The 25,478-nt window shown below is 42.4% G+C and overlaps 1 protein-coding gene across 15 annotated transcripts in view; it reads left to right on the top strand.

Moving 5' to 3' along the window:
* Nucleotides 1–25,142, top strand: part of FOXN2 (forkhead box N2) — a 134,365-nt gene extending 109,223 nt beyond the window's left edge. For 11 of the 15 annotated variants that reach the window (XM_073339249.1, XM_073339243.1, XM_073339245.1 and 8 more), the window contains 3 exons: nt 10,176–10,240; nt 22,838–22,906; nt 23,474–25,142. In XM_073339249.1, coding sequence (XP_073195350.1) covers nt 10,176–10,240; nt 22,838–22,906; nt 23,474–23,991 — 652 coding nt within the window. In that variant the 3' untranslated portion in view covers nt 23,992–25,142. Of the gene's footprint in view, nt 1–10,175; nt 10,241–10,911; nt 11,026–22,837; nt 23,209–23,473 lie in introns of those variants that run through there. The other 4 variants (XM_073339250.1, XM_073339253.1, XM_073339252.1 and 1 more) reach the window with 4 other exon arrangements.
* Nucleotides 25,143–25,478: the final 336 nt, after the last annotated feature.

Here is a 25,478-nt window from a genome sequence, read left to right as displayed (position 1 = left end):
TTAGCAAGGGCTAAAAAGGTTCGGAGGGTGTTTTGTAGGTTGGTTACAAAGTCCAGAATGTTAGTTCCTGGAGAAGGTGTAAAACCCTCCCATTGCTGCTTCACCAACTGTAATGGCCCCTTAACCTCACGGCCATATACAAGTTCAAATGGTGAAAACCCTAAACTGGGATGGGGTACAGCTCTGTAGGGAAAGAGCAACTGCTGCAACACTAGGTCCCAGTCATTGGAGTGCTCATTTACGAATTTACGTATCATGTCCCCCAATGTTCCATTAAACTTCTCCATCATGCCATTCGTTTGATGGTGGTAAGGAGTGGCATCACCTCTGACTGGGTCTGGATAGAAGTTTCCGGAACAGAGCTAGGCCTCACGGCTTGTTTAGCCTGGCTATGGGTGACCATTCCCACCCTCTTGGCCCGCTTCACATGATTGGCCAAGTCTTCCCCCAACAGCATGGGGATGGGATAATCATCATAGACTGCAAAAGTCCACATTCCTGACCAGCCCTGGTACTGGACAGGCAACTTGGCTGTAGGCAAATCGAAAGAGTTGGACTTGAAGGGTTGAATCATCACTTGGATCTCTGGGTTGATTAAATTGGGGTCCACTAAGGAAGCATGGATAGCTGACACTTGTGCTCCGGTGTCCCTCCACGCAGTGACCTTTTTCCCGCCCACACTCACAGTTTCCCTCCGCTCCAAGGGTATCTGGGAGGTATCTGGGCCTGCGGACCTCTGGTGTGATCCCGGTGCAATGAACTGTAGTCTGTTGGGGTTCTTGGGGCAGTTGGCCTTTACATGCCCCAGCTCGTTACATTTAAAACATCATCCAGCTGACGGGTCATTGGGGTGAGGTGGGTTGCTGGAGAATGGGGTGGTGGGACGATAAGGGGACTGGAAGGTTCTTTGGGAGGTAGGTGGGGCTTTGGGCGGCCCGCGGTAATAGGGTGTGGTCTGGGGTTGTCCCTTCTGGTCTCCAACTGCGACCAACTGCGACCAGTTTTCTTCTTCTCTGCTACCTCCACCCATCTGGCTCCAATCTCTCCTGCCTCTATTACAGTTTTGGGCTCCCATCTAGGATGTATCTTTCTATTTCCTCAGGAACACCCTCTAAGAATTGTTCCATTTGCATTAGGAAGGGCAAATTTACTGGAGATTCAACACATGCTCCTGATATCCAGGCATCCCAATGTTTCACAATGCGGTAGGCATGTCGGGTAAATGACACGTCTGGTTTCCACCTTAGGGCTCTGAACCTCCGACGAGACTGCTCGGGTGTTATCCCCATTCTGACTCTCGCCTTGGATTTAAACAGTTCAGACTCATTCATGTGTTCTTTAGGCATTTCAGCTGCCACCTCAGCTAAGGGTCCACTGAGCTGCAGCCTCAGCTCTACCATGTATTGGTCGGTAGAGATGTTGTACCCAAGGCAGGCCCTTTCGAAGTTTTCTAGGAAGGCCTCAGTATCATCGCCTGCCTTGTAGGTGGGGAACTTTCTGGGATGGGGAGTGGTACCTGGAGAAGGATTGCTAGGGTTTGTTGGTATATTCTGCTGAGCCTTTTCCTTCTCCATCTCCAGTGCATGCTTCCTCTCTTTTTCCCTCTCCTCCTCCACATGCTTCCTCTCTTTTTCCTTCTCCTCCTTCTTCAGCCACATGAGTTCTATCTGTGTTTCATGTTCCCTTTGTTTTTCCTCAGCCTGAAATCTGGCTAATTCCAGCTTTTGTCGAGCCGTGGATTTTGTCATCCTGACCTCTCTGTTTTTAACTAAACTTTACACCCGAGGTTTAGAAATAAACAAACAAAAGTCAACTGTAAAATTTTGCTGTGCTGGAATAGAATACCTATTCTCCGATAGTGATTGTCAGCCTACAGAAAAAGACAATTCCCTTGTCTCTGCTCTGGCCCCAAATCAAAGCAAAAAACCTCCAACTACTTGGAAACCTGCTTACCAGCAGCCCAAAGGAAAAAAAAATTCTTTTTCAAACTTGTGCTCCTTGTAAAAAAAAAAAAAAAAAAATCAAAATCCTAAAAAAAAAAGCCCCTGCCACTTTTGTCTCCAGGAAAATGGGTAGAACACCCCCCCCCCCCCATTTACTTTTAGTAAAAAAAAAACTTCTGGTTTACCAAGACTGTGAATTTCCCTGCAGGAGGTTAAGTACCCTGCCTCCAGGCAAAGAAAACCTGCAATTCACAAAGATAATCCCCTTTTGTCTCTCCTCTGGCCCCAAAGCAGAGAAAAAACAAGCTGCTTTCAGTTTCAGCTGCTTTCTGGACCTCCTTTCCAGCAGCCCCAAAGGAAAAAATAATTTCCTTTTTAAAATCTGTATTTCTGGTTCAAAAAATCTCAAATTGATCTCAAAATGATTTCAGGTTAATCCCACCACTCTGCCACCATGTCAAGGTTCCTCCCCCACTCTGAACTGTAGGGGACAGATGTGGGGACCTGCATGAAAACCTCCTAAGCTTACTTTTACCAGCTTAGGTTAAAACTTTCCTAAGGTACAAATTAATTTTATCCTTTGTCCTTGGAATAACCACTGCCACCACCAAACTCTAACTGGGTTTACTGGAAATCGTAGTTTGGATAAGTCTTTCCCCCCAAAATCCTCCCAACCCTTGCACCCCACTTCCTGGGAAAGGTTTGGTAAAAATCCTCACCAATTTGCATAGGTGACCACAGACCCAAACCCTTGGATCTGAGAACAATGAAAAAGCATTCAGTTTTCTTACAAGAAGACTTTTAATAAAAATAGAAGTAAATAGATGTAAAGGAATCACCTCTGTAAAATCAGGATGGTAGATACTTTACAAGGTAATTAGATTCAAAACATAGAGAATCCCTCTAGGCAAAACCTTAAGTTACAAAAAAGACACACAGACAGAAATAGTCATTCTATTCAGCACAATTCTTTTCTCAGCCATTTAAAGAAATCATAATCTAACACATACCTAGCTAGATTACTTACTAAAAGTTCTAAAACTCCATTCCTGGTCTATCCCCGGCAAAAGCAGCATATAGACAGACACAGACCCTTTGTTTCTCTCCCTCCTCCTAGCTTTTGAAAGTATCTTGTCTCCTCATTGGTCATTTTGGTCAGGTGCCAGCAAGGTTACCTTTAGCTTCTTAACCCTTTACAGGTGAGAGGATTTTTCCTCTGGCCAGGAGGGATTTTAAAGGGGTTTACCCCTCCCTTTATATTTATGACAGTCTTGTTTGCAGAGTCAAACCCTAAATTCATAAGGACCTGATCCTGCAGACACTGAAGTAGGAGTAACTTAATTCACAGTCCTCATTGACAACAGGGGGGACCACATAAGTGAGAAACTTTACTCCAAATGCATAAGTATTTGCAGGATCAGGTCCTAAATTTGTAGCACTTTTGTTGTTTTTAGTTTTTCTTTTTCATTGAAGCCAGGCATCAGTGACACACTCATTATGTTAGTTATTGCACATAATGTGAAATACTGGCCCTATTGAAATCTATGGCAAAATTCCCATTGACTTCAATAGGTCCAGGATTTCACCTCAGGCTTTATTATTGCATATTTTCTTTTCTATTAACAAAATGTTTGACATATTTCCTTCTGTCTTTTAGCATTTTTTCTTTTTAAATTCCCTTTAAAAAAAATTACATTTCTAGGCCTCTGACCTGTGCATTCATCCTTCCTTTTTTCTTAGCCTAAGTTTTGGCTATGTCTACATTACAAATTTAACTCAGCTTAAGTTATGTTAACCTACAGCCACTGCTGTAATTAAGCCACCTTGCATGTCCTCACTATGCTCCTTGTATTGGCGGAGCACATCTCCAGTAGCAGCTCTTGCATCAACACAGAGAATTGTGCACTGTGCGTAATTAGCCTTCTGTGCAACTGGCACAGGATGTTTTGGGAAGGGTTTTTAATGCCTCATGGGGGAAGGTTCAGTGTCACATGGTGCAGGTTTCTCAATTCCATCATTCCAGGGGTATTCTACTAAATTGCCAGCTACTTTTCAAATGCCCTGGTAACCTGCAAGCCAACCATCTCTGTTAGAAAGTATGGATCCTGCATTGCTCTTCAATATTGTGTTGTGTGTTATGAACACAAGGCTATAAGAGGAGCTCAATGGGGGACTATTTGGCTGAGGGATGTGTTATACCAATAAAATAAAAACCAGCAGGATCTTGTTAAGGGGGAAAGGCAAAATGCCACATTTATTGTGAATACAGAAAGAATCATAGTAAGCAGTCAGTTATAGCTATAACATTCCATTCAATTTCATATTTATTTACACATTCATTCATACACACACACACAGGTTCTGCAAGGTTATTATCATAGTTACCAGCCTTAGAGTTGCTCATGCCAAGCCACTGGCCAGGTGGCCTGGACACGGGGAGGGAGCAGGGCCTTGTCAGATGCTCATCTGATGCTCCTGGAAGTTGGGTTGCAGAATCAGACCCCAAAGTTCTCAATTTCTAGAGTCCATTTTTATAGGAATTTATTCCCATGCCAGTCTATGGGAATTGCTTCATCATGCTGTTGCTGAATCAATCAGCCGATGGCACATTCCTGACGGCTCTGTGCTGCCAGATGTTATCTTGTTCTTTGGTTCTCCTATCCTTGAGTCTGTTGGGTGGATTCCAGTCTGCCCTCCGGGGGTCCTCTGGTTGTTTCCACTTGATGCCTTCTTCCGCAGATGGACACTGAATTCTTAGGCTGGCACCTCCCTGATCATTCATTTATTATCCACACCAAGCATCTATCCACATACATCCTCTATTTCTATTTTAATCACAATTGTTAACAAAGCGAGATAAATACAACAAAAGGGCGGGGAATCTCTGTGTGCTGTTTCTGTTGTTACAAAGTATTGCTTTGAGAACAGACTCTGTTTTAGGATGTACTGTCACAATTAGCAGCTTGCAGGTTTCACACAGAGAGGGAGAGAAACAGTACCAAAAACCAAGAGACCACTTAAGTTAGTAATACCCTGAAATTTAAACTATGGCGAATCAAACTCATTTGTGATTTTAATACAGAACTTCTTTAATATGATCCAACAGATGCTGTGAAGGAACATTTTAACACTGACGCAGAGTAATGTGTGTTCCTGTAGTATGCCGAGCCTGGCATTGTTTGTTTGCACCCCGCTATAAACCTTGTATGATTGCTGTGTGTGCCCAACTCTTATAATGCGTGTGAACCTATTGCTATTGTCTTGAATGTTAGCAGCAGCCACGATGTGATGGAGAATAATAAAGATAAATTCAGTTTCCAAAAGTAGATTTTTATTCCACACCCATGCAAACATACCTATGTAATACTGAGGTAAACTTCGTACATGCAGGGGAAACTTTCGTATCTTTAAAGGGGATGGAAGAGGGAATTCACAAGCACATACACCCAGCTGTGAGAGCCTCCTTGGGGTATGTGCAGCTGTCCTGTTTAATCTCCCAGGGGGTGGAGTGCCTTAGGTATTTCTGTGGCCCCAGAAGATACATGGAATGGGCAGGTGGGGATGGGGGGAAGGGGAGTGTAGGGAGGTCCTTGCGATTCTTTCCCCCAGCTTCCCTGCAGTGATTTCTCCCCACAGACTCACGAAATCCACCTTCTGTGTACTCCAGGCAGCACCATGTTTGCTGCATGGAGCTGGCATGCTCATGTGCAGAGCCCTGCAACTCCACGGATATCCATTTTATATCATTTTTGTGGATCACGGATTGGATGTGGATACAAATTTTGTATCTGAGCAGGGCTCTAGCTATGTGAGCTCTTCACACTGAGCAAACAGGAAGAGCAATGTCAAAACTCCATGGGGCTTTAAAAGGGGAGGAGCACATATCTGTGTACCTGACTGCAGGGCAGTGGCGATCAAAACAGTGATCAGAGCAGTCACGGTGGCCATTGTGGGATACCTCCTGGAGGCCACTTACGGTGACGTAAGCAATGCAGTATCTACACTGACGCTGCGTCATTCTAACTAGGTCGTGCTACCCTCTATGCTGCTCGCCAGCATAGCAAGAAAGTTAAAGCAACAGGAGGAGCATTGCAGTGTGTACAACTCCGTAGTTCAACGTAAGCTGCCTAATGTTGGCTTAACTTTGTAGCGTAGAGAAGCCCTTAAATCTTAATCCAATAGTTCTTACGGAGCCATGGTTTAAGGCATAAGTAAATATTACTCTTAAGTTTTATTGTGAACAGAGTAATTCAGATATTTAGCTTCAGCTGTTATTTCAGCAGTAGTGCAGCAAGGAAGCAGTTTCTAAATAATAGCAATAATTAATAAACATATATATGGCATTAGTGAGACTAGTTCTCGAATAATGAGTACTGTTCAGGTGTTGGCATTTTTTAAAGGATGTGGAAAAATTGAAGAGGGTGGAGAAAATGTCTTACAGTGAGAGACTTTGAGAGCTCACAATCTATTTAGTTTATCAAACAGAAGATTCAGAGATGACTTGATTACAGCATATAAGGACCTTCACATGGAGAAAATACCAGGTACTAAAGCGCTCTTCAATCTAGCAGAGAAAGAGGCAACAAGAACCAGTATCTGGAAGCTGAAACCAGACATATTCAAAGAAAAAATTAGGCACAAATTTTTAAGTGTGTGATTAATCATTGGAGAAAACTAACAAGGGAAGTAGTGGATTCTCCATCACTCGATGTCTTCGAATCCAGATTAGATGCCTTCTGGAAGTTATGCTTTAATCAAACACAAATTGTTATGCTCAGTACAGGGGTATCTGAGTGAAATTTAATGGCCTCTGGTACCCAGCAGTTCAGACAAGAAGATCAGATCATCCCTTCTGGCCTTTATGAATCTAACTGCTACTTTTATTAGTGAACAAAATATACATCTATAGTAATGCCAAACAGAATGCTATTCTCCCCCAACCCCCACAGCTTAATCCTATCCTCCTATGAAGAGAGAGAAAATTATGGTTACTGTGCCAGAGGAAGCCCCAGATTTCATCAAGAGGGCTTATATTTGTAGTCAGTAATATTTTAGCATTGTTCACTTGTAGTCCCAAAAAACATAATTGTTGCCTTTTAAAATTTTCGTCAACTTCTGATCTGCAGAACCTGTTTTTAGACATAAAACTTTGGTACAGTAAATGATTGGTATAAGTGATGTACTTTGTTTCTGTGAAACCTGTTAAGCAAGTTGAGAATACTGAGCATGGCCAGGCTACAGGTTTCAATATGTGCATTTTGCCTTTGGGTTGATGATCACCTAGATCCTGATCCTGCAAACACTTAAGCATGTGTATAGCTTTTCTCGTGTGATTAGTTCCATTGAAGTCAAATTATGTGTGGACATAGTGTTTGCAGGATCTGAGCCCATGTGAAAGGACAGGTTGCTATATTTCTTGCATACTTGCCACTTCATCTTTATGTGAAGGACTGTAAATCAAACAATGTTGTGTAGATCCCTTATTTTCCTGCTGATAACAGTTGTGATTTTCCATTCTTTGAATAAATTCTCCTTGTTCATCCTCTCCCGCCCCACAGCAACCCACCCAGACAAAAAATTGAAATAGCTGTGTTTGTTTATAGAGCTAAACGATTATGTTTTCTTCTATGGTGAATGTGACAATTTTAAGTGCCAATGAAAATGAGACTGATATCAGTAACTACAGCCAAATATAATGCAGGCTAGCAATGTACCAGTTTCCTTACACACCTCAATTAGTGCACTTTTGTCCCTGATCTGCTGCACCATCGCTATTTTAGTTTTGAAACCCTCCTCAGCGGAGACCATTAACTATGCCAAATTGAATTATGGTTATATGATAAGGATGAATCCGCAGTGGTAATTGGACTAATAACAAAAATATCATGGGCAGTGGCAGATTACTGCACATGCCCAAGGGTCTATGCCTAGGGGCGCCAGCAAATTTGGGGCCACTGGAAAAATCTACCCCCGCCACAGCCCCAGGGGTAGTGGTGATGGAAAGAAGAGAGCAGGGTCATGGGGGAAGAGGTAGAGTGGGGCGGGGCCATGTGCGGAATTGGTGCAAGGCTGCGGAGGGAATGGGTGGAACGAGGCGGGGCCATGGGCAGAGCAGGGGCAGGGCTGCAGGGAAAGGGTGAAATAGGTTGGGACTATGGGAAAGGGGTGGAACAGGGGTAGGGCTGCAGGTGGAAGGGGTGGGGCAGGGTGCCAGGGTCCCCCCATTTGCTCTGGTCCAGGGCCCTATGAGACTTTAATCTACCTCTGATCATGGGCATGCCACACGAACAGATGATTCCAGAGCTGTAAGGACGTGCGCAACCAAAGGAATGAGACAGTCATAAATAAAAACATTAATGTCAGCCAAAGGATTCAATTGAAATTAAGCTCAATTCGAAGAAATAAATACATTTTTAAAACAAAAATCTCAGATAGAACCTGTAAAATGGAAAAAACCCTAGAGAACTAACAAAATTTAACACAAACTCATCTAAACATTATGGCCAAGGTTTCCCAAACTAGATGCCTAAAGTAAGGTCTTAAATCTGTAGTTAGCTATCTAAAATTGATTTTTAAAAGTGCTAAGCAACCAGCAATTCCCATTGATTTCATTAGGATTTGTGGGTGTTCAGTACTTCTGAAAATAAGGTTGCTAACTATGGATTTAGAAGTACTTCTGAAAATAAGGTTGCCTAACTTTTTAGGCACCCAGGTTTTTTTAATCTTTAATCATGGCCCATGCTCACTGCAAAGTTCTGATTATACACTGGGCTTGAAAAATCTATCATTGCCTACTAACCTGAGTTCAAATCCTTCTACGATGGTAAATAAGACCAATGCTCCATGCAATTTGGAGGAATAAAACAGTTGTGCACTGTTTGTTGTATGCGGTATTTAATTGCAACATATTGCTAATCAAACTTCTTTTGTATAAATTTTTAATGAAATTTAACATACTACAAGGGCTGGTTGAGTATCAAAAATATTTTCTGAATATACGACTTGATTAATTTCACTTTATGTATTTACTTGATTAATTTCACTTGTATGTATTGAATAATGTATTCACAGAATAGTATAGGGCCAGCTTTAGAGCTGGTCAGATAATACAAAAAGTATCTGTCAAATAACTGTATTTGACAAATACTTGTGAAATTTGTAAATTAATGTATGAGTCAAGTCCTGTTTAAGCAGCTCTGCTTACTACATATCTTTTCCCCCCCCCCCCCCCACTCCTTTTCTTCCCTGGTTTTTCTCTCATTTTTGTCTTTTCTGTAATATTACAGTGTATCGCTTCCTGCATTGTCTTCAGTGTCTGAGACCAATATGAAAGATGGGGGTGGAGGAGTGCACAGTCGCCAAAGGCAACATCTAGGAGACAAGCCAACCTCCCCTCACCTGTCCATGGACCCCATTTGAGGGTTTACGTGTCTGATTACATTTGAAGGCCCTCTCCTCTGCTCTCCGTTTCCTTTGGAAAAAGAAGTCTCTCTGTTCCTTCCTTCCACTGTAGTCTTCTGGCTATTAGTGTGTCTGGGAGTCCTTTGCTTTGCCCCACTTCCAAGCCTCCTGGCTGCTGTGAAGGGAAGAGGCACATATCTGTGTTGCTTTACTGCTCCCCAAGTCTCAGGTTTTGAATCTTCCTCCCCAGTAAAAAGTTCCATTGCCTGCTTTTACTTCTGTTCAGAGCTTTCTCTAGCAACTGCAGAGTGAGATTGACTTAATTCGTCATTGACCACTGCATTTTGATTAGCAGCAATGAAACCGACAAAACTCTTGATAGTCTTCATTTAGCTGCAGCCTGGCAAAATCCTTAGCAACAGTAGAGGCACCTGGGTTCTGGACATCACTGCACTGATTTACACTTATGTCATATTTAGAAAGTTTTCTTCGCAACCATAAAGGCTAGAGCTTTTTTAAAAATGTTAATGAACACCTAGAATCTGCAGAAGTTGATGGCTGGCCAAGCAAAGTTTCCTAATCACCCCAAAGCGAGTGGGCTTTTTTGAGTCCTGATTATAAATCTATATAATACAGTAATCAGACTGGCTTGCTTACCACCTATCTACCAAAAGTAGTAGAAATTGTGGGGCTTCCTTGGCTTACCTCTCCTATTTTAATGACTTTTTTCTTTTAACTTTTTGTGGTATAGAAATTTCTTCACTTCATCTATTCACAGTATATTAAATTTAGTACTATTTATGGCTTTAGTAAAAAAATTTTTCTTTTCAGTAGGTCATCCTGTCCTCATTACTTAACCTCAGTACTTAAGCAGAATCATGGCCGGTCTTTCAAAGGTAATTATGGCATTAATTTTCTGTATGTTTTGCCCTCCCACAATGCTATTCATATTAAGAATAAATTCTAGACTGAAATGTGCAGATGGACGTTTTTCAAAGTGTACAAAGACTCTTTCAGAAAAGTCAGTTAATTGAGTGCTCCTTAGTTGTACTAGTGTGTCTTTGGTTTAAACTGATTTTGTTCTTTTAGTAAATCCATCACAAGAGCTATTTTTTAAAAAAAGTTTACATTTTATACCTTGGTGTAATTACACCAATGTGTGCACTGTTATAGTGATATGGGCATATGCTGCGCCTTTATGACACAAGGATGTCATGGTGTAAATAAATCTAGAGTAGCCTGGTTAACGCTGCCATCCCACCTCATAAATGCTCTGTGCAGGATATCCTGCTTTATGGCTACTCTTATGGCTATGTCCTGCAAAGCTTTGTGTATTAAATTCTGCTTGTCTGTTCTCCTTGTTTTCTATTCTCTATGACAGTGGGAGAAAAACTCTTCTCTGGTATAGCCCTGAGTCTGGTTATTTATGTTGTAAGGTACAGAAGTATCTGAAGATTTATGCCTAAAGTCATGATGATTAATGTGGTAGCCAGAAGAGCCCTATGGCTGCACCATGGGCCAGCACATCTCTCTGCAATGTCAAAAAATGTTGGCTTTTACCTTTCAGAGAGGAGAAACTGCATTTGGATAAATCATGGATCTATCCCACAAGGCAGAGGTGCAGGATTACAGTTTCCTATGGTCTACTCATGAGATCCATAAAATACTATGGGATCCAGATGTGAGTCTCACAGTTATGCAAAGGAGGAAAAATAGCATGTCTATCTTTTGCCATCCTGGTGCTGAAAAGGGGTTCCACTGTTCGAGGAGCCAATCCTCCTTTATGGCCTGCTGTGCTCCAACAGCCAGTAAGGGCAGAGGGTGATTTGTAATAAAAGCATGTGATGGTCCCCCTTGCAGTCTGAAGAGTACAGGGCTCTGTTAATGATATGACAGATTATAAAGATTCCCCTCCCTATGTATCCGAGACACGCCATTTCCTCTGCACCACTCCTTAATACGGGCTGTCCTTCTTTCAAAAGGTCTCTTCCCTTCTCCTTTATTTTATTTTCAAGGGAAATTTCATTTGCCTTCAGATGAAGCAAATTCTAACAAGAAGCTGACTTTTGTGCCTGTCTTTACTGTGCAATATCTGGGGGTTTTGCCCCTCCCCTCTTTTTTTTAAAGAGAGGATTGTGCATCAGTCTTCATTGACAAGTGGGTGTTAACCATGGTGAACCTGTGTGACACTTACTACATTTTCAAGCCAGCCTCAAGGGCATAGGAGGCTACCATCCCTTTTATTCAAGAAAAAGTTTACTCCATTGTCTTGTTTTTTGTTTCCATTGGTACCATAGAACCTGTCACCAGATCAAATAGGTTTTAATGTATTTATTGGCTTTAGATACAACTGTTGACATCTTAGTATGTAACACTTTCCCATATCCAGATTATAGCTCTGTTTTCCCAACTGAATTAGTAATAAAATAAATATTAGAGCACATAACCTTCCTTGCAATCAGTAGCTCTTATAATATAGATCGGGGTCAGCAACCTAGGGCACGTGTGCCAAATCGGCACGCAAACTGATTTTCAGTGGCACTTTGCTGCCGGGCTGGGGTTCTGTCTGCCGTACCCCTGCCAGCTGGGGTTCCGGCCACTGGCCCCACTCAACCCGCTGCCAGCCTGGTATACCAGCCACCGGCCCCGCTCAGCTCGCTTCCGGTCTGGGGTTCCAGCCGCTGGCCCCTTGCCAGCCGGGGTCCCGGCCGCTGGCCCTGCTCAGCCCACTGCCTGCGTAGGGACATTGGAAAACTCAGCAAGGAAAAGCAAGGGCAAGGATCACACTAAACTGATAAGATCTGCATTTTAATTTAATTTTAAATGAAGCTTCTTAAGCATTTAAAAAACCTTATTTACTTTTCATACAACAATAGTTTAGTTATATAATATAGATTTAGAGAGAGAGACTTTCTAAGAAGGTTAAAATGTAATATTGGCACGCGAAACCTTAAATTACAGTGAATAAATGAAGACTTGGCACACTACTTCTAAAAGGTTGCCGACCCCTGATTCATAGATTCATAGATATTTAGGTCAGAAGGGACCATTATGATCATCTAGTCTGACCTCCTGCACAACGCAGGCCACAGAATTTCAGCCACCACTGATATAGATACACCTTTAAATCATCCCCAAAAAAGGTAATGGAGAGAGATTGGAAGGGCCTGAATGAGTACACTGTTAAGGATTAACAATATGTTTAGCTGCTGTTAGGGCTCAACAGTGTAATACAATTTTTTTCCCTTTCCCATGAGGACATAGAATTTTTTTTGCCTCACAACCCTGTTTAAGCATAGTTATTTTTGTAGAGCACTAAAAGACACTTCAAAATGTAGTCATCCTTCTGTGTGATTTATGGCTGTTATGAGAACTTCAGTCACTAGTGGCTCGAAGTCTGAAAAGATGTAAGCTGTACTGCTACTGGAAGCTAATGGAAATTCATTTTAAGTTGTGTGTATTTGGATCTGAAAATTCTCTGTTCAAGTCCCTGCAGAGTCCGAACCTTCCTGTTGATATACTCAGTTATTGATCTGAACTGCACTGTCTTGACTCTAATACATCTTAATGTGTGTCCATCCGACACAGAATGTACGCCAAGTATGCAGTGCACTTCAATAGCCCGGTCATTTATAGAAGACTCTCTCTGATGCTGAAGTGAAGTATTTTATCATCACTAAAACACATTGTGATTTGTTCTGCAATGGTAGCGCTAATAAAGTCACACTCTCATCCTCACTACATAATGTGTTAATTTTTGGTCATATAACAGTCATGTAGGTTTTGGATTCTTTACCACATGGACAAAAAAGAAATGTTAGTTAACTATAAGTGCATATTATGCCTTTCTGGTAGCCATTTCCTCATCCCAGCAGGTTCTATCTAATCAGTCCATCCAGGTTTTGATGAGTGCAGTATAACAAGGGTTTGGGATCTTGCAGTCGCCCTAACCTGTAGACTTCCTGTTCTAAAAAATTAGCCATTAGGGTAATCCAGCTTTCACATTCAAAGGTAGTGTTATTGTTACATGTAAATGGTACATCTTTCACCTTAGTTTATCTCCATCTACAGCCAAGTATAATGTTGGCACTTCATTTCTCCCTAGATAGGGAAAGCGGCCTCTGATTTCAAAACATCGTATTCTGTACAGTGGTTCCAGAAATATACTAAAACCACCATATACAACAGGCTCTCTCTGTAGGAATCCTAGTACCTGAACTAGGATTCGTACAGAGAGAGCCTGTTGTATATGGCTGAGTTCAGGGCTTGACTGATCAATAATAAGGCATATTCCACCAGAGGTTTAGTGTCCTGAGCAAGAAGGAAATGTGTCTGTAGAGGATCTCTGCTGATTGCAGTTTTGGATGGGGGAGGGGTGTTAAGTGACTTATCCTGGATCTTGAACTGGCTGGCTGCCAAGAAAATATGTTGGTTCTTAATTTTTTTTTAGCTATAAACCTTAAGTGCTCGTCTCAAATTCCAGTATGAGGCACAACTGACTTAATAGAATCTAAGCAGGAATTTAGTGATGTAGCAGACTGGGGCAGATTAAATAATCCATTTTTTCAGTTCTGTGGGGGGCTTTAGGCAAATGAAATGGGAGGTTAGTTTTAATTTTCAACCACAGACCACCAGAAAAGTTAGTCCGGACTTTTGAGGATAGATCAGCTATCAGCAGGCAGCATTAAATTCCATTCATCCAAACCAGGTTTTTGGTTGTCTCATGATGCTGTACAAAGGATGTTTCCTTGTCTGTCTGCTGAACAGCTGTTGAGCCTTTTCTGCGCACCTTCTCTAGCACAGTGGTTCCCAAACTTGTTCTGCCGCTTGTGCAGGGAAAGCCCTTGCCAGGCCAGGCTGCTTACCTACTGATCCGCAGGTTCAGCTGATCGTGGCTCCCAGTGGCCGCGGTTCACTGCTCCAGGCCAATGGGAGCAGCAGGAAGCGGCACGGGCCGAGGGACATACTGGCCACCGCTTCCAGCAGCTCCCATTGGCCTGGAGCAGCAAACCGCGGACACTGGGAGCCACGATCGGCCGAACCTGCAGACGCGGCAGGTGAACAAACTGGCCTGGCCTGCCAGGGGCTTTCCCTGCACAAGCGACGGAACAAGTTTGGGAACCACTGCTCTAGGGAATAAAAGATAGACATGTTTGCTCTAAGTATCCCAAGGGCTTGCTGTAGAATAGAATTCTGTATCTCACTCTTTTTTAAATGACTGTTCTGATGTGCCGAATACAGGTTTGGGATTGCTAGTAAGAGACAATGAAAACTGTTGATGGGGGGATGACGTATTTTGACCCACACCCCCACAAAAATAAACAAACTCTGAGAGAAATCTGGGGGCGGGGGGCATGTGGCCCCGCTTTCTCCCCCCCAATGCATCACCTCTGATTTTAGTCATTCCAATTTGATTTTAGTCATTCCAATTTGATGTATCAAGGATTTGTATCAGTTCTAATTGAATTTCTACATATCGTACAGCAGTTCAGAAAATCCTCTCTGTTAGAGGCAAGCCATTAGTGTTCCCTGGGTCTTAGGAGGCAGCTGTTGTTGAGACTGAAGACTTCTTTTAGTGTGTTCTTTAGCCATGGTGCTGGGGAAGCATAAATTTGGGAAAGTATATTGCAGCAAGACAGAGCAAGCCAAAATACGTTAGTGGTGACCTGAAGAGCTGCTTGCAAGGTGAAAGAAAGAACTGCGACTCATGAGTTCTGCACTGGGGTACTGAGATGCAGAAACCATGCTCACAGGTAGTTCTGTCTTGAACTGTCTTGTTCTGTCTTGTTTATAGCTCCTTGTAATTTAATAAAGTGGTTTTTATATACCAACATCATATGCTAAAAGAAAATGTCTGGCAACAAGTGATAATTCTGAACATTTCACTTCCTGATCAAGATAATGGAGCAAAATAATAGTTCACAACTTTTTTTGTCTGTTGGTTTCATAAGATCTGTAAATTCAGTGGTTGTGTTGCTGCCAGCATCATTTTGGAAAGGAAAAGAATAAAAATTTCATGAGCAGTAGGCAGACTGTACAGAATTTTGTTTTAGCATTCTCCCATTTTAAATGGGAAATGTATTTTAAGTGAAAAATGTATATGTTCTATAGTTAGCACTGAAAACAGAAGCTTAATCCCCCCTTCCTGAAATAGTATCAGGCTGGCTTTCAGGGCCTTCTGTGAAGTGAATTCTAAGAAAAGCTTTGTAAATGCATAGACATCTTAGTAATTATCCAAATTGTTGTACGTGATCCCAAACATGACTATGTTCTTCCTAAAAATTAAGCTGAATTCATCACTGGTCATGGAGAAATTTGACCCAATGTGATAGTTTATTTTCCTCTTGAAATGTAAATATATAACTCCCATGTCTAAGGATGATAGCTGTTCATTTAATAATAATTAGTAATAGTATTGCCATCAGGAAAAACAAAGAGCCATATGAGCTGCTGTGTACCACCAGTTCAAACTTCAACAGATGGTTAACAGGGGAAAACTCTGAGTAGCCAGCTTCTCTTCTCTTCTCCCCCATAAAGGTTCCTTTCCCAGGCATTGCTCCCAATACATTTCACAGTCCACCACTCCCCATACATGCTTACACTATGTGTTCTCCCTCTGTGAGACACCCAGGGTACTTCATAGGGGGTTCCCACCTTCGAAACACCTTGTAAACCTCATACTATAAACAGGTGCTGATAACCCCTCATACACTTTGAAACCCTCATACCATAAACAGGTGCTCTCCTTTTGTCTGACTCGTGCGCCATACAAGAGAAATGTGTTTCTGATTCTGTTATGCTGCTGAAAAAAGATCAGGGAGAGAATGTCTGTAAAAGGCTCATTTATTGCTTTCCTCTGCTTAAAAAACATTTAAGATGCCCTGAAATAGCATAGAATAGGACAGACATACAGAAACCTTTTCCACTAAATATTTGGTGGAAAAGCCATTAGAGCCATTGGCCATTATCTTTGAATACTCGTGGTGAACGGGGGAAGTCCCGGATGACTGGAAAAAGGCTAATGTAGTGCCAATCTTTAAAAAAGGGAAGAAGGAGGATCCTGGGAACTACAGGCTAATCAGCCTCACCTCAGTCCCCGGAAAAATCATGGAGCAGGTCCTCAAAGAATCAATCCTGAATCACTTACATGAGAGGAAAGTGATCAGGAACAGTCAGCATGGATTCACCAAGGGAAGGTCATGCCTGACTAATCTAATCGCCTTCTATGATGGGATTACTGGTTCTGTGGATGAAGGGAAAGCAGTGGATGTATTGTTTCTTGACTTTAGCAAAGCTTTTGACATGGTCTCCCACAGTATTCTTGTCAGCAAGTGAAAGAAGTATGGGCTGGATGAATGCACTATAAGGTGGGTAGAAAGTTGGCTAGATTGTCGGGCTCAACGGGTAGTGATCAATGGCTCCAGGTCTAATTGGCAGCCGGTGTCAAGTGGAGTGCCCCAGGGGTCGGTCCTGGGGCCGGTTTTGTTCAATATCTTCATAAATGATCTGGAGGATGGTGTGGATTGCACTCTCAGCAAATTTGCGGATGATACTAAACTGGGAGGAGTGGTAGATACGCTGGAGGGGAGGGATAGGATACAGAGGGACCTAGACATATTGGAGGATTGGGCCAAAAGAAATCTGATGAGGTTCAATAAGGATAAGTGCAGGGTCCTGCACTTAGGACGGAAGAACCCAATGCACAGCTACAGACTAGGGACCGAATGGCTAGGTAGCAGTTCTGCGGAAAAGGACCTAGGGGTGACAGTGGACGAGAAGCTGGATATGAGTCAGCAGTGTGCCCTTGTTGCCAAGAAGGCCAATGGCATTTTGGGATGTATAAGTAGGGGCATAGCTAGCAGATCGAGGGACGTGATCGTCCCCCTCTATTCGACATTGGTGAGGCCTCATCTGGAGTACTGTGTCCAGTTTTGGGCCCCACACTACAAGAAGGATGTGGATAAATTGGAGAGAGTCCAGCGAAGGGCAACAAAAATGATTAGGGGTCTGGAACACATGAGTTATGAGGAGAGGCTGAGGGAACTGGGATTGTTTAGTCTGCAGAAGAGAAGAATGAGGGGGGATTTGAAAGCTGCTTTCAACTACCTGAGAGGTTGTTCCAGAGAGGATGGTTCTAGACTATTCTCAGTGGTAGAAGAGGACAGGACAAGGAGTAATGGTCTCAAGTTGCAGTGGGGGAGGTTTAGGTGGCTATTAGGAAAAACTTTTTCACTAGGAGGGTGGTGAAGCACTGGAATGGGTTACCTAAGGAGGTGATGGAATCTCCTTCCTTAAAAGTTTTTAAGGTCAGGCTTGACAAAGCCCTGGCTGGGATGATTTAGTTGGGGATTGGTCCTGCTTCGAGCAGGGGGTTGGACTAGATGACCTCCTGAGGTCCCTTCCAACCCTAGAGACTAACACATTTATTTGAGCATAAGCTTTTGTGAGCTACAGCTCACTTCATCGGATGCATGCAGTGGATGCAGTGCATGCATCCGATGAAGTGAGCTGTAGCTCACGAAAGCTTATGCTCAAATAAATGTAAAAAGAAAAGGAGTACTTGTGGCACCTTAGAGACTAACCAATTTATTTGAGCATGAGCTTTCGTGAGCTACAGCTCACTTCATCAGATGTTTACCGTGGAAACTGCAGCAGACTTTATATACACACAGAAATCATGAAACAATACCTCCTCCCACCCCACTGTCCTGCTGGTAATAGCTTATCTAAAGTGATCAACAGGTGGGCCATTTCCAGCACAAATCCAGGTTTTCTCACCCTCCACCCCCCCACACAAATTCACTCTCCTGCTGGTGCTAGCCCATCCAAAGTGACAACTCTTTACATAATCAAGTCGGGCTATTTCCTGCATAGATCAAGGTTTTCTCACATCCCCCCCACCCCCATACACACACAAACTCACTCTCCTGCTGGTAATAGCTCATCTAAACTGACCATTCTCCAGGTTTAAATCCAAGTTAAACCAGAACATCTGGGGGGGGGGGGGGTAGGAAAAAACAAGAGGAAACAGGCTACCTTGCATAATGACTTAGCCACTCCCAGTCTCTATTTAAGCCTAAATTAATAGTATCCAATTTGCAAATGAATTCCAATTCAGCAGTTTCTCGCTGGAGTCTGGATTTGAAGTTTTTTTGTTTTAAGATAGCGACCTTCATGTCTGTGATTGCGTGACCAGAGAGATTGAAGTGTTCTCCGACTGGTTTATGAATGTTATAATTCTTGACATCTGATTTGTGTCCATTTATTCTTTTACGTAGAGACTGTCCAGTTTGACCAATGTACATGGCAGAGGGGCATTGCTGGCACATGATGGCATAGATCACATTGGTGGATGTGCAGGTGAACGAGCCTCTGATAGTGTGGCTGATGTTATTAGGCCCTGTGATGGTGTCCCCTGAATAGATATGTGGGCACAATTGGCAACGGGCTTTGTTGCAAGGATAAGTTCCTGGGTTAGTGGTTCTGTTGTGTGGTATGTGGTTGTTGGTGAGTATTTGCTTCAGGTTGCGGGGCTGTCTGTAGGCAAGGACTGGCCTGTCTCCCAAGACTTGTGAGAGTGTTGGGTCATCCTTTAGGATAGGTTGTAGATCCTTAATAATGCGTTGGAGGGGTTTTAGTTGGGGGCTGAAGGTGACGGCTAGTGGCGTTCTGTTATTTTCTTTGTTAGGCCTGTCCTGTAGTAGGTAACTTCTGGGAACTCTTCTGGCTCTATCAATCTGTTTCTTTACTTCTGCAGGTGGGTATTGTAGTTGTAAGAAAGCTTGACAGAGATCTTGTAGGTGTTTGTCTCTGTCTGAGGGGTTGGAGCAAATGCGGTTGTATCGCAGAGCTTGGCTGTAGACGATGGATCGTGTGGTGTGGTCAGGGTGAAAGCTGGAGGCATGCAGGTAGGAATAGCGGTCAGTAGGTTTACGGTATAGGGTGGTGTTTATGTGGCCATTGTTTATTAGCACTGTAGTGTCCAGGAAGTGGATCTCTTGTGTGGACTGGACCAGGCTGAGGTTGGTGGTGGGATGGAAATTGTTGAAATCATGGTGGAATTCCTCAAGGGCTTCTTTTCCATGGGTCCAGATGATGAAGATGTCATCAATATAGCGCAAGTAGAGTAGGGGCTTTAGGGGACGAGAGCTGAGGAAGCGTTGTTCTAAATCAGCCATAAAAATGTTGGCATACTGTGGGGCCATGCGGGTACCCATAGCAGTGCCGCTGATCTGAAGGTATACATTGTCCCCAAATGTGAAATAGTTATGGGTAAGGACAAAGTCACAAAGTTCAGCCACCAGGTTAGCCGTGACATTATCGGGGATAGTGTTCTTGACGGCTTGTAGTCCATCTTTGTGTGGAATGTTGGTGTAGAGGGCTTCTACATCCATAGTAGCCAGGATGGTGTTATCAGGAAGATCACCGATGGATTGAAGTTTCCTCAGGAAGTCAGTGGTGTCTCGAAGGTAGCTGGGAGTGCTGGTAGCGTAGGGCCTGAGGAGGGAGTCTACATAGCCAGACAATCCTGCTGTCAGGGTGCCAATGCCTGAGATGATGGGGCGCCCAGGATTTCCAGGTTTATGGATCTTGGGTAGTAGACAGAATATCCCAGGTCGGGGTTCCAGGGGTGTGTCTGTGCGGATTTGATCTATCCCCGATAATGTCACGGCTAACCTGGTGGCTGAACTTTGTGACTTTGTCCTTACCCATAACTATTTCACATTTGGGGACAATGTATACCTTCAGATCAGCGGCACTGCTATGGGTACCCGCATGGCCCCACAGTATGCCAACATTTTTATGGCTGATTTAGAACAACGCTTCCTCAGCTCTCGTCCCCTAAAGCCCCTACTCTACTTGCGCTATATTGATGACATCTTCATCATCTGGACCCATGGAAAAGAAGCCCTTGAGGAATTCCACCATGATTTCAACAATTTCCATCCCACCACCAACCTCAGCCTGGTCCAGTCCACACAAGAGATCCACTTCCTGGACACTACAGTGCTAATAAACAATGGCCACATAAACACCACCCTATACCGTAAACCTACTGACCGCTATTCCTACCTGCATGCCTCCAGCTTTCACCCTGACCACACCACACGATCCATCGTCTACAGCCAAGCTCTGCGATACAACCGCATTTGCTCCAACCCCTCAGACAGAGACAAACACCTACAAGATCTCTGTCAAGCTTTCTTACAACTACAATACCCACCTGCAGAAGTAAAGAAACAGATTGATAGAGCCAGAAGAGTTCCCAGAAGTTACCTACTACAGGACAGGCCTAACAAAGAAAATAACAGAACGCCACTAGCCGTCACCTTCAGCCCCCAACTAAAACCCCTCCAACGCATTATTAAGGATCTACAACCTATCCTAAAGGATGACCCAACACTCTCACAAGTCTTGGGAGACAGGCCAGTCCTTGCCTACAGACAGCCCCGCAACCTGAAGCAAATACTCACCAACAACCACATACCACACAACAGAACCACTAACCCAGGAACTTATCCTTGCAACAAAGCCCGTTGCCAATTGTGCCCACATATCTATTCAGGGGACACCATCACAGGGCCTAATAACATCAGCCACACTATCAGAGGCTCGTTCACCTGCACATCCACCAATGTGATCTATGCCATCATGTGCCAGCAATGCCCCTCTGCCATGTACATTGGTCAAACTGGACAGTCTCTACGTAAAAGAATAAATGGACACAAATCAGATGTCAAGAATTATAACATTCATAAACCAGTCGGAGAACACTTCAATCTCTCTGGTCACGCAATCACAGACATGAAGGTCGCTATCTTAAAACAAAAAAACTTCAAATCCAGACTCCAGCGAGAAACTGCTGAATTGGAATTCATTTGCAAATTGGATACTATTAATTTAGGCTTAAATAGAGACTGGGAGTGGCTAAGTCATTATGCAAGGTAGCCTGTTTCCTCTTGTTTTTTCCTACCCCCCCCCCCCCCCAGATGTTCTGGTTTAACTTGGATTTAAACCTGGAGAATGGTCAGTTTAGATGAGCTATTACCAGCAGGAGAGTGAGTTTGTGTGTGTATGGGGGTGGGGGGGATGTGAGAAAACCTTGATCTATGCAGGAAATAGCCCGACTTGATTATGTAAAGAGTTGTCACTTTGGATGGGCTAGCACCAGCAGGAGAGTGAATTTGTGTGGGGGGGTGGAGGGTGAGAAAACCTGGATTTGTGCTGGAAATGGCCCACCTGTTGATCACTTTAGATAAGCTATTACCAGCAGGACAGTGGGGTGGGAGGAGGTATTGTTTCATGATTTCTGTGTGTATATAAAGTCTGCTGCAGTTTCCACGGTAAACATCTGATGAAGTGAGCTGTAGCTCACGAAAGCTCATGCTCAAATAAATTGGTTAGTCTCTAAGGTGCCACAAGTACTCCTTTTCTTTTTGCGAATACAGACTAACACGGCTGTTCCTCTGAAACCTGTCAAATAAATGTGTTAGTCTAAGGTGCCACAAGTACTCCTTTTCTTTTTGCGGATACAGACTAACACGGCAGCTACTCTGAAACCTTCCAACCCTGATATTCTATGATAATAATAGCTCTTGCATTGTGAGCAGGGAGCTAATTACTAACCCAGCTAATTCTGATTCCAGTTAGTAAGTTTAGTGGTTTTACAATACTGTCCAGTGTTGTGGTTGGGCTCTTCAAGAAACTGATGATTTCACCCTGCTGTCCATAGGATAGAATTTCTACAGCTACATGTGTAATTTTGAGTTAAAGCAATGCTGTTTATCTAATTATTTTTAGGTCTTCAATTGCCCATTTATTCTTTATACCTTCATGCTCCGTAGATTGAAGAATTTTATAATTTTTTTCCTTTGGTATCTCTGCTTGGGTGTTCCATTTGACTTGTGGGTAACGTGATGGATATTGCAAGGAAAGCTCTTTGTGTTGCAGTAATATAAAGATGCTACTCATCCATGTTGAATCTCAGTGCTGCATTTAACTAATGCAATTCTACAAACATGTAGTTTGTAGAATACGTTCCAAGGCTGCTTAAGGCAGATCTCTGTTGTGGCAGATGGCTAATCTTTTTCTTTGTATTGTTATGAATAGCAATTATTCATAGATAAATATAACATTGCAGCCTGATCATACATATAGAAAAATGCCTGATGTGAGGCTACTCTTCCTTGACTTCAGCTCTGGTAATGTACATTAGAAATGTACATTATAATATTGGTTTCACCACTAAAATACACTGTGATTTGTTCTGCAATGGTAGTTCTAATCGAGTCACATTCACTCATGCTCATGAGCTAATTTTTAAGCATACAGCAGTCATGCCTATTTGGGATTCTTTGACACATGATTCCAATTTCTTGGGTGTCCAACTATAAATGCATATTATTGTTGCTGTTGTTACTTTTTAACAGGATTCCTTGTTCTCCACTCCACCCCAGAATGAAACCTAACTTTTTGCTACCTCTCCTTTACAGAATCTGATATTGATGCTGCTACTGCAATGATGCTGTTAAATACTTCCATAGAACAAAGGATTTTAGACTGTAAGCATAAACAGTTTTACGCATTGTTTTTTCCTTCATTGAAAGCTAAAAAAATTATAGCTGAAAATTTCAGAAGTGAGGTATATTCTAGCTCAGTGTTTCTCAACCTTTTCAATAGCAGTGAGCGGCTTGCTGCCTTCCTATACCGTGTCAGGAAGATCTCGGGGACTGATGCTGGTCCACGGACCAGTTCTTGAGAAACTCTGTGGCTAGCTTATAAATGGTAGGGAGGCAGTAGGGTGGCCATCCTGCAGATTCAGCCCCTTCTGCCAACATTCCCCAGTTTTACAGGGACCCCATTTCTGCTTTCTTACATTAGTCTGGTTGCTTTCTGCCACTCCATAGTTAGAGACACTATACTTCTAGCCCGCTTCTCTACCACTACTATTCATATTCAGGATTTGCTGAATATCAAGATCTTCTAGTATTCAGTGTTTGTTAAATGGAAACTATGTAAACTAAATACTCAGTTTAGAAATCTAACCTTTGCACATCAGTCGGACAGACTGGGATGGTAGATTTTAGTTTGAGCTATTTTGCTTACTTATACATCTTTGCTTTCAATAGGTGAGAAGGCCCAACCTCTCGAGGCGCCCAAGAAGAGGAGTTATGGCAGTGCATTTAATCATCACAATTCCATAAATCTGCAAGAAAATAATTCTCCAGCCACTAATATTGATCCAAAGGAGGATCACAATTACAGTGCTAGCAGCATGGCTTCACAATGTTGTGCATCTAGGTCCAGTATGTCTTCCTTGTCCTCTGTTGATGAAGTGTATGAATTTATCTCAAAGACCAGCCATGCAGAAAGCGATGGCAGTGAAGGATTTCATAGTGAAGTGGATACGGACATTGACTATGAAGACGACCCTCTTGGAGACAGTGGCTATGCATCACAACCTTGTGTAGATACCTCTGACAAAAGTAAGCCTAGCAAGAAAGCTCTCAAGGAGTTATGTCAAGAAATTGACGAGGAGCTGAAAGAGGCAGCTGGGTCTCTGCTCCACCTGGCTGGAATCAGCACATGCTTGGGTTCCCTAATAAGTACTGCAAAGACCCAAAGTCAAAAGCAGAGGAAAAAATAGTAATGCTTGTTAGTGTGAATATATACATATATTTTTTTTAAGTGTGGCAATACTCTTCTACTTTTATCCTTCACAAGGAAGATCAAAGCCATAAGAGGACTTTTTTATTTTTTGATGCTAATTATAGTTTGGCCCTTTATTTTTAAATCATTGCTTAGAAAATGTTTTATTTAACTGTTTCAAATTGGGAGAGATGCAAGACATGTGAAAATCTAACTGTATACTTTTTGATGACCAGTGATTGAATATTTTACCATTTACAGAGGGATGCATAGGTTCAGTTGCATGTTATGGGTGAAATTTACCTCTGTGCAGGCCTACTCCACATAGGAGTGAATTTCACCCTATGTGAGGGGACACAATTTCGCCATCTCCCTCTCCAAGACACAAATAACTTTCACTGGTGTATCAAACAGTGAGAAGCTGCCACTGCACATGTGCCACTTACCATTTCCCCCAACTATTGAATACACAGTAGCTGTTAGCTAAAGGTTTTTGCTGTTTTTGTTTTGTTTTTCATGTGTAAAAAATACTTGTTAAAAAACAAAGTTCATGCTGTCTCAATCCACAGATGAAGTGGAGATTCTAGATAGCTAAATTGTAAATGACTGCTGGAAAGAACTTCGGTTTATGTTTAAGAAAAACATAATATAAAAGTTTCCTTTAAGATTAGGAAAACTGAGTTAATTACATTAATTTCTAAATACACTTCGTGCATTTTAATATCTGCTACCGTAACTTTGGTCTAAGTCTACTGATTACTGTGCTTCTGCTTCATGCTGTATTTACCATTTTAGCCTCCTTTGAACTACAGTGTATGTCCAATAGCATGGCATTCTTAGGGATACACTGTGCCTCATGGTGGTCTCTTCATATTTGGGGGTGAAGCTCCTTAAAATTCATCACCTTTGCAATAATAATCTTTAGAACCCAAACATGTTGTGGACAAGAATGTTATAGTAATCGAGTGTAATGGATTTTTTAAAAAAGCTCAGTCTTGACTGCTTAAATCTTAATGTAGATGGTGGCAATCTTTTAGTATTTTGTGCAAAAGAAATGGGTACACAGACATGTTAGAATAAGTTTATCAGTAATAATAAGTAAGTATAAGAATGCCTTAAGTATGTTTCAGCATGGTATAAAACTTAACAGAGGTCATTTTACCTGTGTTTGAGAGGCAGTGTGATGTGCCATGAATCTGTTTAGCTCATATGTTAAGCTACTGCTTTCAATAAGTGTTGGTCAAGATGGCTTAGAATTAGAATCAAATACTGTATATCCATATATGAACCGTGTCCAGTGTTTGGTTGTCCAGAACAATGCTGGATTCAACAAAAAGAAATGAAGCTAAACTGTTACTAATGGGATGATGTTTTTCTGGCCACTTGGATCCAAGGTTCTTAGAGTTTGGTGTTTTCTTATTTGTCAGTTTCTCCGTGTATCCTGCCCGTATAATTATCCTTTCCAATTTAAGTATTCATACAGCC

This window comes from Lepidochelys kempii, chromosome 3 (assembly GCF_965140265.1).
Source record: "Lepidochelys kempii isolate rLepKem1 chromosome 3, rLepKem1.hap2, whole genome shotgun sequence".
Taxonomy (NCBI): Eukaryota; Metazoa; Chordata; order Testudines; family Cheloniidae; genus Lepidochelys; species Lepidochelys kempii.
The sequence above is the reverse complement of the archived record's forward strand: the minus strand, read 5'-3'. Positions and strand labels throughout refer to the sequence as shown.